This window comes from Nomia melanderi, chromosome 12 (genome assembly GCF_051020985.1).
Source record: "Nomia melanderi isolate GNS246 chromosome 12, iyNomMela1, whole genome shotgun sequence".
NCBI classification, from domain to species: Eukaryota; Metazoa; Arthropoda; class Insecta; order Hymenoptera; family Halictidae; genus Nomia; species Nomia melanderi.
In genome coordinates this window covers 1,150,063-1,166,178 of record NC_135010.1, presented here as the reverse complement: position 1 = coordinate 1,166,178, position 16,116 = coordinate 1,150,063, and the positions used below count along the sequence as shown (strand labels likewise).

Sequence of the window (16,116 nt, the reverse complement as noted above, 5' to 3'; positions counted from 1 at the left end):
CAATAAACTTGCATCTATAATTGTCACGAAGCAAAAATGCCGCCTATCGTCGGACAGTTTGAAATAATGGACATTTTTCGTAAATACAGTTATCTAAATTCTCACAAATATTTACCCAAGTTTTATGAGTTCAGTAGTGATATTTGGAACATTGAATCCAATCCTCATCACTACTTGTTAAACAAAACTATACATAGTAGTTTCTTTAGTGGCAAATTAGTGAATACTTTTTTTACTCTGTTTGATTATGTTTCTTTTCTTTCTCTCTTACATTCTATCAGTCAACTGATATCCTTTTCCTGATTTTTAATGATATAATATGCAGTATATAGCTTTTCATATAACGTACTACTGTCTGGGGACAGAACAAGCCAAAATTTAGTAATTTTAATTGAATAATTAAAATTGTTGCAAAGTTATTACATATGTGTGGTTCAATCAAAGTAACATTAAAAAATCATTTACCATAGTATATGAAAATCATTTTACAAGTATATTAATTACAAAAACCTAAGATGTGTAACAATTTTTCAAATGATGTGATTCAATGCGTTTTCATTGTTTACGATAAAGAACCTTTTTCTCGGATGCCCTCATTAAAAAAATGAGTTAATATTCTCTATAGCTAGAAAATTTTTTATTTCATTCTTTCCAATCTTACTTAAGTCAGAATTTTTCCATTAAGCTACTAGTATTATAGTAAACGTTAGTGCCCGGCATTAGAGAAATTCCCCTTACAGAAAAAAATTGTTCAAGACGTTGATTTTTATAGCGTATCCAAATATCAGTCAAATTGTTAAAGAAGTTATTTTTTGATAACTTTACCATTTATAGTATTAGGCGAATAATCTAAATTAGTTAAAAACTTACGAATTTTATATCATAAATATTTTATTTAGCCCAAAACATTAATCTTCGCAGAACGATGCGTGTGTGTCGATTTGAATCCAATTGAATGTAACTGTCATAAAATTCGCATGTGAGACGTTACGCATTACTTTAACAAAAAGATTCTTATGATTAAGATAAACAAGTAGGATTTTCTTATTTCTGAAATAAGTCAGTGCGAAATATGAAATATTTTAAATCAAACAATATGTATTATATTATGTAAATATGTATAATTTACAATATGGAGGTCCGAGTGGACGCAATTTTTGTCGTTCGAGCGGTCATTAGAACCGCTAGGATTGCGAAGGTTAATATTCAGTGGTTTCAACGTACAAGAAGGAATAGAAAAGAAGGGCGTATTAATTATTAGCGGCTGGTAGTGTACAACGTTTGATCTCATAGTTTTATTTCGAAACACCGAGTTCCCTGTCTAACGCCTGTAATGCAGATACCAATGACAAAATGATTGTAACTTATGAATATTATTGACGACTTGTTAAGCATCATTAGGAAGGGCCAAGCTGCTTGCACGTTTCTTGTCATTTCGTCATGCGGCGCGTCTTTTCAAAAACCCGCCGATCCGTCATAGGTGTTCCAACGACACGGATTGCGAATCTAACTGGACGCATACATTGACAACATTTATTGTTCTAAAAACGTTTTTAACACTCGGGAATAGGAAAGGGTAGTAGGAAGATGTAGAGAACGCGAGCCTCCAATTTATTTATTTCTTTCTTTTTTTTTTCATTAATTCGCTGCTTTTCTTCATGCACACGTACATCCAATGCATTACTTATTCTCCTTTTCAGAGAGAACGCTCTTTTTCTCTTGCGCACATGTTTTTATAATTTTGCACACACTGAGACAACTTCTGAGTTGTTTGAGACCACACGCACGCATACATACACAAGCATTCATGCATTTTTCTTGTCCTTTGGCACAAAGTTATCCAGCACTCGGTTTAACAGTACCAGCAACGGATGCCTTCTTCACCGTGGCCACAGGAATACCGGTATAAAAAGAAATGTGGACAAGAGATGTGATAATTTGTTGCTATATCCGAAGAACCTTCTGCTGCCGCTATTAGCGCCTGAGCTTTGTGCAGCTTCGGCTAAACCTAAACGGAAAATTTCATTTAGTATTTTCGATTCTCTTTCCATCATAATAGATTTCCGTTCATATATACACCGTTGATTAAATATCTGGGACCGATACATCGGCTAAAAGAAAATCTTTCGTGTTTTGTAAACAATTTTTATTGAAGAATTTTTGGGTATGATAAAGGAACATGGATATATGCATATTAGTCCAATGTAAACATATATAATTTTTGTTATATTATTTTATATATTTATAAGATATGTAATTTTTAATTTGTAACGTTAGATATCAAATGGTCCCACACTTATTACCGACAGTGTATGTATGTAAATACTTTCCGACAAAAGTTAAAAAACATGACAATTACTAAAAAAAATATGTAACATACGCGTTGCAATTTTATTTATTTTATCAAATGTATAATACATCATTAGCAACGTATTATATTAATGTACAATAAGTAAAATAGAAACGATACATCATTTTTTAATGCATAAACATTAGCGAATATACTGTATTTATATTTGTTTTGTATGTATGTTACAGTTGATATAATAAATTCGATTTGTATTAATAGTAATCGGCCAGTATGAATAGTACCCATGTATTTTGATGAATGTAAATAATAAATTGTAATAACCATATTTACCGGTAATTATTAATAATTACTTGTTTAGCTTGGTGCATTTAATAAAAACTTTTTTTTGCATAATTTTCTACTATTTATGAACAAATTTATACCACATTTTTTAACGTGCTTATAAATTATTTCTTTTTTTTCTTACATGAAAAAGTTATGACAGAATAATTTTTATTGATAAAATTATGCTATATAAATTATGACAATTTCCTTACATTTCCTTTCCTTTCCTTACATTTACCGAACATAGGTGTGCATTATTAGTAATTACCGGGTTAGGTGATAAATTCTTACAAATTAATTACTTTGACCTTTCTACATATTTGGTTAGTATTAATAATGGCCGATTATTATTAATATAAACCGATTAATTACTTGAACTGTGGCATACAAATATAAGCGTCGAAAATAAACGTGGTTAATTGCAAGTTTGAATAAAATTTAGGAAATATTTTTTCATAAGTTACATGCACCTTGTAAACAGACATAATTGATTGCCTATGAATGTAATGTCTTTATGGCATAAATAAATATGTGGAAAACCTTCAGGTTGTATTATTGTCAGAAATGTAGGTGAAATAGAGATGATTAATTTAATGTTAAATTCTATTAATATTTGAGGCCACATATTTTTAATTTGTTACATTGGTTCATTTTTATTGTTATATATTTAAAGTCTTTGTTACTTGATATAGTTCCATATATGTTTCAGGAGGTTCAAATATTAGATCCTCCCACAAGATTGTGCCGTTTATTTTTCTACCATACAAAATAATATTTTATTAAATATATAATTCTTATAATTTTATGACCTATCGCCTCCGATATACCTTTTACTGTTTCGATTATTTAACAAGAATATCAGAATATCTCTTAGAAAAAGTTATTAACTATATCTACTCACTTATTTCTTCCTATAAAGCATTAAAAACAAAAATGTCCATTTTCCGCTGTTCAGTATTCCTAATAATAGGAACATTTTAATTTCTTCCCTAAAATAAACAATCTGTACATATCTTTAGAAATCTATCTACTGTATTTTTAATTTATATTAATGGACCAGTAACATTAATAAAAAAAGTAACTTTAAAGCATTACATTTGCACATCCAAATTTATAACTTGCTTAATATTTTATTTCATATTAAATCGGTGACCAGTCAGTTTTAGATTGTTTGTAACATCGTTCCTAAACATATTAATTTGCTTTCATCAGTTTATAAACTTTTGTTTATTGGTCATCTTCTTTGTCAATAATTTCTTTCACAAAAATTATATTCGTGTAATTGACAATTTATAATTTTAGTATTAATTTTTTAAATTTTAAATTTATTTCTAATCTGCATAGTACTATAAAATGAATTAATTTTTAATATACGACAATTTTCCTGCTCGTTGATGTTGTCTCAATAGTATCATTACGTTGAAATTAAATAATGCGTAATTTTTATTACTTCAGACTGATTTACATTGTACACTCCAGTAATAATACAGAAATGTGTAAATATATAGAATTAAACCGGCATCAATATAAAATAAAAACAATTAAAAACAATGTCCTATCGAAAACAAATACTGGTATGTCGGGAAAGTAGGGTGAGATGGAAAGTTTTTCTTTGAATTGTAATAATAAAATGTCAGGAGTACTAGACGCATAAAATCTTTATTAGAAGTTTTAAGTAGACCTTTGATTATAAGGAAATAAAAGATTTTTTAAATAAAAATATTTAGTTACGAAGGAAAATACGATTGTCTGAAGGTATGGAAATATCCGCTTCACAAAAATGATAGAGTAAAACAGAACACTCATGTAAAATCATATAAAAATACAAAATCTTTAGTTCTACTAAATCAAAATTGCTGATTGAATATATTTAATTGTTAGCTGATATAAATAAACTATAAATATATATAATTTTATGATCAAAAGTCACAAATAAATGTGTCGTCTTCTTTTTCTACGCTGGTGCAACCTATTTGGTCAGTTTTTATCTCATCTTCGATTCTAATTTGCTATACATCAATACAATTACACGTGATCAATTAAAACTATAAACAAAGTACATAGCAAGAAACTCTTGTTGCCTCTGTTATAAAGTGTTCCATTTTCCCTCGCGCATCATAATTTAGAAAAGCATATAAAATTTATAGTGTGGCATAAGACAAAGGAATAACTTAAATGTCAAAAATAGAGCTTAAGGAACGTAGAGTTTAGTACTATAGTTTTCCTGTTTAATTTTTCAATTGAAAGGTAAGAAAATGCTTCAAACATCCATATAATATCAAAACCTTTTACTGAATATTTTTTCAATGTTCTTAATGAAAAAATTACTCATGCTCTGCTCTGCAGTCAAACTCAAACTACATCGAGGACTTATTAGAACCATGGCGTGCGACAGCAACTCGATACGAGCTCTTTATCTATGAAAAACATTACTGTTCCATTTTATCTGACCTTTCCGTTTTACCCTACTTTCCCCTATTTACTTGTATAATAATAATGTGATATTTCTTAGCTGTTGTCTATATTCTACTACTCCTTTAATATTATTATACATTAAATGTACCTATTATATGGTATAAATATATTTGAAATAATTGTTATGAATTTTTAATGTATGAACTCTTCCTATAATGTAATGTAAGAAAATGATACAAACTCATTTATCTCATTTGAAGATTTATTTCTTAACGTTTGTTGTAAGTATTTATATTTACCAACCTTTGGTAAGTGCCATACTCTATATTGTCAAATTTAAGGTATATATTTTTGGACAAAAGATGTCAATGTTTCACGAACGTTGCATCTAGCTACATTAAAGGCCAAATGTTGCTCGATACTATTATGGGTCGTCTGTTAATTCTCTATTAAATTATGTTTTGTTCATATTCCAGATCAATGATTCCCAACCAATTAATGTCGATTATGGTATACGTGTATGTGTACCGAACCTTTGTGGGTACACAAAAAGAATTGTATGTACACCTATACGTATAATTCAGGAAAGGTATCGATTTATAGGCGAAATGAAACGTAATACGATGAATTTTCGAATAGTGCACTTAATATTCTCTTTTTATTCATAAATAAGTGCGAATTAGGAAGCTTTATTTTTTTTACACTTTTATAAAAAATAGATAGTTCAGTAAAATGGGAGGCGTTCCGAGCTTAATTGTCCTTTACATCAATTGAATTTGATTTAACTCCTTAACACAAATTGTACCGGGAACCGGTCAAATGGTCGGATTTAAAATTCTGCGTTTCCTTTCATTCATTATTTAACTTTATATCAATTTCTATATTGACTGATTAAATCAGTTTCTCAATTTTTGTCTTTTCTTTCGTTTTTGTTTCCACTAAACAAAATTTATCATGTAACTTGTTTGTTTTTCTTTTGTAGACAGTTATTTGATTGATTACGGTAGGAAAGTGCCAGTGCGGCTAATGTTAAGGACCATGCCTGAATTAAAAAATAACCGTGCGTACCACTAATTTCTAGGTATCTCTTTTTTGTTTTGCGACTACATTTTGTTGCTTCTGAATCGATTATTCGATTTATTTATCACTATGGATTTTATCACCAGAAGAACTAGGGAAATCAATTATTTTACTTCTAAAGTAATGGATCGTACAACACAATTCGATTTTTTTCCTTTGTGAAAATGAAGATCAATTGAAGATTATTATGAAACTTTCTTCGTAAAACTAATATGTCGCAGTAAAAAGCATATGCTTAATTTATTTTATAGTTTCATTTTTTATCATTTTTTTCAGAATTTTTGTAAGATTTTAGTATTCTTAGAGGGGATATATCTTCTAAAATACCTGACTTTGCTAGTAAATTTAACACGATTTCTTATTAAGCATGATGAGAACTTATTATAATAGATACATAAAAAAAGTTGGGAAGTTTCAAAAGGTTCTTGCAAAATAATTCGGTCTTTAAGGGGTTAAAAAGCAATGTTCTTTAAAAGAAGTTTAAAGATTACTTTGAACAGTTGTGGTACATTTAACAAATATGAAAATACATAGTTAATTTAATACGATATAGCTTTTACATTCATAATAGCGTGTTTTTCGAAAGAAGAGTTCTAAAAGATAAAGGTTTTTACGGTGTTGCTATGTAATCAACTAATAAACAGCGTTCTGTCTGCATAATGTTTGTTCTCTTACCTGTACCTAGATCAATGTCATTTACCTCCCAACCCTTATGTTTTTACGAGCGCTTTTTTGCGGTCGTGCATGTATTGTTACTCGTCCTGTGACGGTTCCAATTAAGCCGTCTTCTTAGTAATTAGATGATATGCCACTGCTTACTAGAGAGTACAGACGGCAAATACGCGTCACTTTCAATAAACAGTAGATGTTACTTGTATATAAGGCAAACTGAGGTGAATCGGATAAAAATAAGAATATTAGCTATATTTGTTACGTTATTACAGAAATTAACATGCTGACCGTCCATATTCCTTCATACATCTTCTTTACGCGTAATCCAATTACATCCTTAATTGTTTCGAACCGTTGTTCGCCACCAGCACGTGTTACAATCGAATCAAACGTGGGCGAACGTAACGAATTCTTGGCGAATATAAAATACGTATTTACATATATACGGATTAAAATGGCAAGTTAAGTTTGAAAATTCAAACGACTTTATTATTATTAGTCTCTAAGGTGTCTAAATTCAGTATTTAATGTACTTCAGATTATTATATTGCATTTTATTAATTTATCGTATTCACTCTGAAATCCTTAGGAATGAGTTTAACCGAATTAGGCCGTGCAGGATGAATCGGATAAATATTTTCCCTTATTTTGATGCCTATGATTATTAATATTATGATTACTTATGTATAGATGGTGCATACGTAGGAAAGAAAGACAAATCAGAGATCACGGAGCAAAACAATATCAAAGACACAATAATAAGAGTAAGGTCCAAAGAACTGACTATACGTCAAACTCCGGAAATTTACCGCATACCGTGTACAACCGAACAAAGAAGACTCATTTGTCAAATAATTAAAAAATCCAACTTTACATTAGACATCATCTGTCAATAAAACGATACTTCTTGAAAAATAACAGAAGTTAAAGACTAGGCTAAGGAAAGACATTACCAAAAAAAGAATAAAAAGTAATAAGGACGAATGAATTCGTAACATAAATACAGAATTTTCCACAGAACAATATTGCATTTACTACAATGAAAAGTTATTCACCCACCTTCAAAAGATTGGGACCAATGCAATATTCGCGAAAAGTCGTATTACAAAAACTGTGCTACTAAATGTAGTATTAAAAAGTGGTATATTTGTGACAAATGTACCAGTAATTTATTTTATTATCATTACATTGTACAATTTTGGATTAAACAAACAATTTTTACAAAAAATTGAATTCCTTTTTAGATTCCGGAATATTCAGTGAAAAACTCATAGTTAAAACTGAGAATAAATATTTTTGTTCATAAATTTGTTATCAATACACATTCAGCTTCAATATCGGTAACAAAAACTTTTATAAACATAAAAATCTTTACAGATATTTTTTACTAATATTGAAGCTAAATATATTAACAACAAATTTATGAAACAAAACATTCATTCTCAGTTTAACTAGTAGTTTTTCGCTGTTAAATCTGAATTGATCCGATTCGCCTCGGTCTACCTTACTATTTTAAACCAAATATAAGTTATTTATGTACATGTCTACTTAGATGTGGTAGGAACTTCAAAAATTAAAATATTCTCTGTGCTCTTACTCTGTGTTTAGTAAGAGGTTTCTTTTGGGCGCTAATACAGGTCATGATATCGTTCAAACAAAAATATGTACGTGCTCCATTGATTTTGTCTTGCTGAATTACTTCTACTCAGAAATGAAAGCAATTTTTCAGATACTTATAATTATAAATCAGTAAATATTACTGTGAGGTAATTTTTAAAAATTTCTACAGTACGTTGACGACAGGTTGGTATTTTACAGACCCACTACTGTTCAAAGTCTAACAATTCCATCTCTTTTCAGACGTATTTTCGTTATTGGACGAAACGGTCGTATTTGCAAACCGGCAAAGAGAGACAAAAGTGTCAAAGTCAGAGGTAAAAGCGCACAAGCACTATCTCTCGTATTCCTGTATCATCCCACAATCCCACTCTTCATCAACGTATGGTACTCGAAAAAATTCACATTCTAGTCATTGTATAATGAGTTATTATTTCGTTATTATTTTATTATGAGCTAAATTTATAGTTTTGCATTTTATAGAAAATGTTTTATAAAAATTGGTTACGTTTTCCTTACAATTTAAATATTATTATTTCAATACGAAATAGTGTCTTCATGTTATATTATACTTGACCACGTATGTTTTCTCTTCATTATGAATGAAATTGCGAATAAATTATAAGTAAACTACATACTAAACTTCTTGTAGTGTCTAAATATTAAACTTGGTAAATATTTGTTTTAAGGACTCTTAAAAACTATAAGAGACTGCTAAATAAATTATAAGGAAAAGGTATAAATTATAAGGAAAATTTGTTTAGAGAGATCAATTTTTTATGTTTAATACAGAAGAGAATGAACTGTGTACGATTAATATTTTCTACGATAAATTCATAGTGGAAACTTTTAAATACCGTTGCGTATAGTATCTTGTACAAACATAAGAACCTGTTTTATCGGGCCACTCAAAATTGCACTTGTTTTATGGTTTACCGGAAAGTTCTGTCCGATAATGTCATCTCAAGTTTCCAAAGATGAGAGGTTCTACAAAAATAGAATCTACAAATTACCATCACGCTGGTAAGAGGTCATTAGTAACGATGGAAATTATATTGTTCAGTAAATATTAACACATTCAAGAACGGAAACGTAGTCCTACGTCATTTTTTATTTTTTGAATGAACGGTGATAACGTAACCCAATATCATTTTGAATTTTTTTAGGAGAATGCCAGTCGCTTATCTATACGTGATTTACGGAATCTGTATTTAAGTATTGATAACATAGTTCTGTCATATATTTTTCATATTCATACACATTTGAGTAGAAGACTAGCGGTACTCAGCTGTAGACTTTGGAAAATTATATGCGATCGTGAATGTGTTAATTTTTGCACTCGAAGGCTCTGGAACAGAGGCATTTGAAATTTGTCATCATAAACTATAACATTTTTTCATAAAATATATTATAACATTTATATCTATATTCGATAAAAAAACAGTAAAATACAACTATGACTTCTCTTTTCATCCGTGTACCATTTATTTATATGTTAATATGCTTTCTCTATTACAATTACTTCGAATTGCAGGTAATGTCACTGAGAAAATGCTTCGAGTGCAAAGAGTTAATAAATGTATTGACAGTGTATTATTTTTTTTTAATTCAAAAACGAACAAAACGTTCCGGTAGACCTAATAGAAGAAAGAAGAATATATAACATCCCATGTGACAATATTGCTCGAAATACTCAGTAGTTGTTGGGCCTACCCTTTCAAAAACATGTGATCGGCAGCTGTTTGCCTCCTGCACCTCTTCTTTCGAAAAACACTCTGAGTATTAATTTGAGCTCATTTTATCTTCAGAACTTCGAGCTTTATATATATACACATACATACTTTCCCACAATATTATACAAATTAAAGATAATTAAATATCCGCACAATATTTATAGGAATACAGGTCACTGTTTCAACTACTTTAGAAATGTCTATATTCAATTTTTTGGTTGTGCCACTGATTTTAATCATATTATATAATATGATAATGTATAATAATGTAATATATACTATATTGACAATGAGAAACAAGGTTGGAAATCAGTGTCCTAGATAAATGCTCACAGATTAAAATTAATGGTACACTTACAAAATTGAATGTGGGCATGTCTAAAGCTAGATATTGTCAGAATATTTCATTATCTTTAATTTGTCTAATATTCTGGGAAAGTATATCTTCGTTTTAATAATAACTTTCACATCTTTTACGAGTGTCTTCAATATATTGTCCACAAATTTAATTTAATAGTGAATTACTTCAAGGCACTACCGTTATTATAAATGTACCATTTCGCTAAGGATGAAGCTAGCTGCAATATTTGTAAAATGTTAAGACAATTTTTTCAAAGGAATAAAAACTTTAACATTTAAAACTATAACTCGAATTTTTATTGAAAAAATTAAGAAAATTTTCGTATAACTTACCACCGATAATTGATACATGATCTTTCCCACGTGACGTCCTATCAAAGCCCATTTTAATTTCTGGAAGAAAATAAAAATAGTTCTTTATACATCATATAAAATTTCTTTTTTTGCTATTCAGTACCAAGATCCAATACATTATAATTTATATAGCTATTATAGTACTATTATTGTAATATAATACAATTTATATACTGTATCTGTACTACTTGGACAATATATGAACTGTATTTTTGAAAACGAGTTTTGTCATGTTAAAATTTGGAGAAAAAGAAATACTTAATTTTAAAATCGATTTATTATCTTTTTGTATGTATTAATAATATACCACTTTGAAAACATATTCCTAAAATCTTTTAATTATATTTGAAAAAATAACAATGTAGGAGGTTGTTTAATGTTACCCGTCAGAGGCTAGTAATAATGGTAATAGTATAGTAAAAGCGTCAAAATTGAGAAAAGTGAATGTGTTGCATGTTAATGGCGAATACATATTTAATTCAGAAATATTGCAACAGGAAATAAACTTATAGAAAAAATAAAATTTAATTATCGAAAATAAGCATTTAAACTATAAATAAATAGGTATCTTGAAACTTCATTGGTGTTTTTTTCGAAACTATTTATTTTAAATTTTGTGCACAATAACTTAACGATTAATTAACTAATCCATTTCAAATAAAGCTTATTTTTGTCCTGCTATAGTCTTCTAGGTATTATACTTTTGATTTTTATTTAATTTTTTATTTACAATATTTTTTAAATTCATATAAGCAAACTTATCAATTGAAAAAAGTTTATTTCATATTACGAACGTAAATACCTTGTTTAATCTTGTGTAATTTTTGTCAGAAATCAATATAATTCCAACACAAATTACCTACCTTTAAGAAAATGTTTTATTTTTATATTCTGATGATTATTGTAAATGTCACACTGCACGTCAATAATTGTTTCACTGTCGAAGAAGATGACAATTGTATATAATTGGATTTAACAGTGATAAAAAAATAAATTAAAAATTTCTTTCATTCATGGAATGTTTCTTTGTACCTATAAAACAATAAATTCTTATACATGATAATTTTCCGATAAAAATTTTGAGGTGTTAATCGATTTTCTTACTATAAAACGAGAATCTCCCTAACGACGAATCTAATATTTATTAGAAATTAAATAAATCTGTGTGTATGACTACGCATGAGAATTCTTGTTAATTTGAAAATATGAGATATGAAATCCTAATCATTTTTAGTACTTTATTGAGTCAGATTTCATTTTGCACTAATCGTCTAATATTGCCTAATATCATTAATTTTATAAACGATACTAAATCGTTTTAATATTTATTTCTTTTATTAATTTACTTAACAAATGTTCTAGTTAAGTTATTAAATAAAGTAATTCAATGTGATTGTATTTACCTGTTTATAATGTAAGGTGTGAATGGTCGATTGTCTGTGCGTGTGGTCTGTATCGTCTTGTGATTGGGCGGCGTCGGTATGTGTGGGAAATAGAGTGACTGCGTTTAGAAAATCTTAAGTAGCTGAAAGGGTGCGAAGGAAAAGTGTTTGGGACTGGACCGTGAAAATGTAGCGATTAGCGAAATGCGTACTGTTGGAAGATGACTTGATGTTTAGCGGAACAGCACAAGTGCAAGAAGGTCTTTCTCTAGTTGACAGTTCCACATTTTGGATCGATTATATGTGATAGTATCGATGAATAGCAAATCAGTGATCGAAAATAGTAGTAATTAGGAAATAATACCAAAAGATAAAAACCGGTCGATCAGCTGCATTCTTTAGCCTAGCCATCAAGTCAACTCTCTACAGTACGAGGATCAGGGTACAAGTGAAAGGGGATGCATGTAAAAATAAAGAAAGAGCGTCTTGAATGAGGAGTCCTAAACCGAGAGTCCAGCGAGAGAGCTAACAGCGTGAGCGTGGTTTTGGCGCAGCGACTTAGAGTGACAGTGATGCCCGTTTAAGTTCCACAGAAATCTGCTCGGCTTAATTCCATTGCACTATCCCCACTCTTCCTCACTACTCACTGCCTTGAACTTAGTGTAACGTGATCCCAGTGGACAGGGACAGAAAAGGAATACAACGAGGGGAAGAGACAGACAAAGGTCGAAAAGATGCCGCACGCGTCAAGTATAAACATGCAGTGAAGAAAATTTCAATCGCAATCATTTTAACTTTAACTACTCAATCGACTACTTTATCGATTTGGGGCAAATGAACCTTTAATTTAGTTAAGCATATTAAGTCGGAAAACTAGTCCAATTTCTACTGTGTTTGGACTCATTTTAATCACAATCTAATTCGCTGGCACTACATTTGAGAAGGTAAGATTAAAATTTCTGCGACTAAAATTTTCTTCGTTATATGTTTATATTTGACACGTGCGGCATTGCTTTGAAGTCCCGCGTCTCGACCTCCGATGCTTGGAGGGCTGTGTCTATACCGCTTCCGCTCACTATATCGATTCTTTGCCTTCGTCAGGCTATGCTCGAGTTAATTCCTGAGAGCAGATAGCTTCCTCCTGTTTTTCTGCTCGGTTATATTTCACTGCTGGGACCCGAAATTGTGGAATTTAAGCGAGCATTACTGTATAGGTGGGGCTAGTTTTGTTGGAGGGGGAGGCATTTAATGTATAATTGCCCAAGATTCGTTTGAATATTAATATAACTTTCATCGGGAAGAGTACATAAACGTAACCCGAGAAGATTGAGGGCTGATACAACCCACCACCGCCGAAATGACGGGCGTGCGGTTATACTTGCACCTCTCTCACGGACACCCTCATGAATACAGAATTTTGTGAAGTAGTAGCAAAAGTTTTTCGCGAATATCTCGGAATCTAAAGCCTTCCATGAGCAACATATACAGAAAAAAGTTATTCAAAATCATGTCTTCAAAACATATTTCAAAATTATCAGAATCAGTGTGGGCGTACTGCATCGACAGTTTCACTTAGTGTAGTTATTGTTATTGTTAATAAACTGTTTGTAGTTAACCAAATAGGAATTTCTTTCGAGATTTTATTTCTACACTAATAAATATTTAAAATTCCAATATTTCCTTGCTTTATGGAAATTTTAAAGTATCAGTGTGTATGTTAATGTAATATTATATTATTTTCTTGAATGATACACATACTCTCAAAAATTAGTAACGATCAAAGTGACTACTGACAAACTGTGTTAGGCATAGTATTCTATTTACATTTGATTTAAAGAGAAATGTCGTTGGAACTACTAAAAATGTAGTTAATTTGTCGTGAAAGCGTTGTAATTTACAAAATCTGAGAGAATTAGTGATAGAAAGTTAGTGAAGAAAATGTTGATTTGAATGACGAACATGGATTTGGTTTGCTGAATAAGTTTGAGGACATGTAATTGCAACAGCTGTTGAATGAAGATTAAAGGCAAATATGCAGGAAGCTTACAGAGTAACATGGAGTTATGTAATAATAGAATTTAAATTTTGTTTGAGAAGCATTGAATTAATTTACACACTTCATGAGTCAATTTCCAGTAAAATATTATGTTTTCTTAAATTAATTTTAAAAACATTGCCAACTCATTTTTGTTATTTCAAAATCTGTTCAGATGTATAGAGGTCTTTGTACTATGATACACATACTGCAAAAGTTCTTTCTGTTTTAATATGAAGTTCATTTTTAATTACAAGCAATAAATCTTCACAATTTCGTAAGTAAATATACATATACATATAATTCTTTATATTTTTATGTTTTTAGGACTTCATTTTTTCCCCTCGTTATCATGTTACTCCTTATACAACTTAATTCTATTTTATAAATATATTGCTTAGATCAAACAGTGACTCTAATATAAATATCGCATTATTCGGTAATGGACGAAACATATTTTCAAAATTCAAACAAGATCATATAAAATGCTTATTATTACTATTTACAAATACACTTTTGAAATCATCAATTTCAGCAAAAACCATTAATGACAAAATAGCAATTTGTTATGAAACTATTATCTCTTTACACTAATATCTTAGAAATTGTATTGCAATATGTTTATATTCTTGAAATAATAATACGGTTATGTTGTTCAATAGAAAAAAACATGTATTTGTAACTTACAAACCTACGATTGTTTTACTTCGACGTGTATGTATGTGTGTAATTAATTTGTAAATGTTTATTATATTTATTCAATACTTACTTATATCAAGTACGATGATGATAGAAAGAATTTGAAAGAAAATTAAAAATATTCTATTTCTGACATGACATAGAATGAGTTTAAATTGATCGATTCTATAGATTAATAATTAATTAGAGGAGTACGCAATTTACGGAAAATGGCTTAAGTCTTAAATGGTTAATTTAATTATAAAAGCTAATTTTTTATTATTGATGAAAGTAAGAAAACGAAAAAATATGTCAACGTTTATAGTAGTAGACTTGATACAACAATAATAGTACATATATTAGGAGTACTCATAAATAATGTCATCTCGGACTGACAGTTGTCGTTGAATCAATGTTGCAAACTTCGTGTGAATCAAGTTGATGATTTATTAGTGTTAAAGCTACCTCAAACATTTTCCTTACAAATTGTTTAAAGCAGGAGAATTCAATATCATTTAAAAAGAACGAGTTCAGATAAACTGATGAAGGAGCATATTCAACATTGTATGGTTTATGAATTTGGTAAAGGAAACAATACTAGTGTTGCAACAATCAATATTAATAATGTTTATCCCGAAGTCCTAAGTGACCGGCAATGTCAACAATGGGTCACAGCATTTTTGAACGGGGACTTTTGTCTACAACACGATGAGAGATCAAGAAGTCTGCCTCTTCTTAAAGACGACGTATTGAAGGCTATAGTTGAAAAAGACCCGAGTTTAACAATTGCAGAGATTGCAGAAATTATTGGTATGTTGTGGTTTACAGTTTAAGAACACCTTCACAAAATTAGAAAAGTGTGACGATGCGGAAAATGGGTCCCGCATGTCCTTAATACAGCCGATTAAGCAACGAGAGTTGCTGTATGCAATTCATTACTTGTTTAGACACAAAGCAGAACTCGTTTTGGATTCTTTAGTTACGGGGGACGAAAAATGGGTTATGTATGATAATCCAAACCGGAAACTAGATCTCTACAGTATTTACTATATACTAAAAAATTGTTCAATTACAAAGTCAAAAGCGGAATACAAAAGTATTTTAATGAAAAGTCAAGGGATTTTTATAAAATGGGCGTACCAAAGCTCGTTTCCA

General features: G+C 29.9%; 1 protein-coding gene across 4 annotated transcripts in view; it reads right to left on the bottom strand.

The window, feature by feature from the left end:
* Positions 1-542: 542 nt before the first annotated feature.
* LOC116426221 (lachesin) overlaps positions 543-16,116 on the bottom strand; it is a 363,880-nt gene continuing 348,306 nt past the window's right edge. For 2 of the 4 annotated variants that reach the window (XM_031974872.2, XM_031974873.2), the window contains 2 exons: positions 10,846-10,905; positions 544-2,008 (listed from right to left, as the gene is read on the bottom strand). In XM_031974872.2, coding sequence (XP_031830732.1) covers positions 1,881-2,008; positions 10,846-10,905 — 188 coding nt within the window. In that variant the 3' untranslated portion in view covers positions 544-1,880. Of the gene's footprint in view, positions 2,009-10,845; positions 10,906-16,116 lie in introns of all 4 variants that reach the window. The other 2 variants (XM_031974877.2, XM_031974871.2) reach the window with 2 other exon arrangements.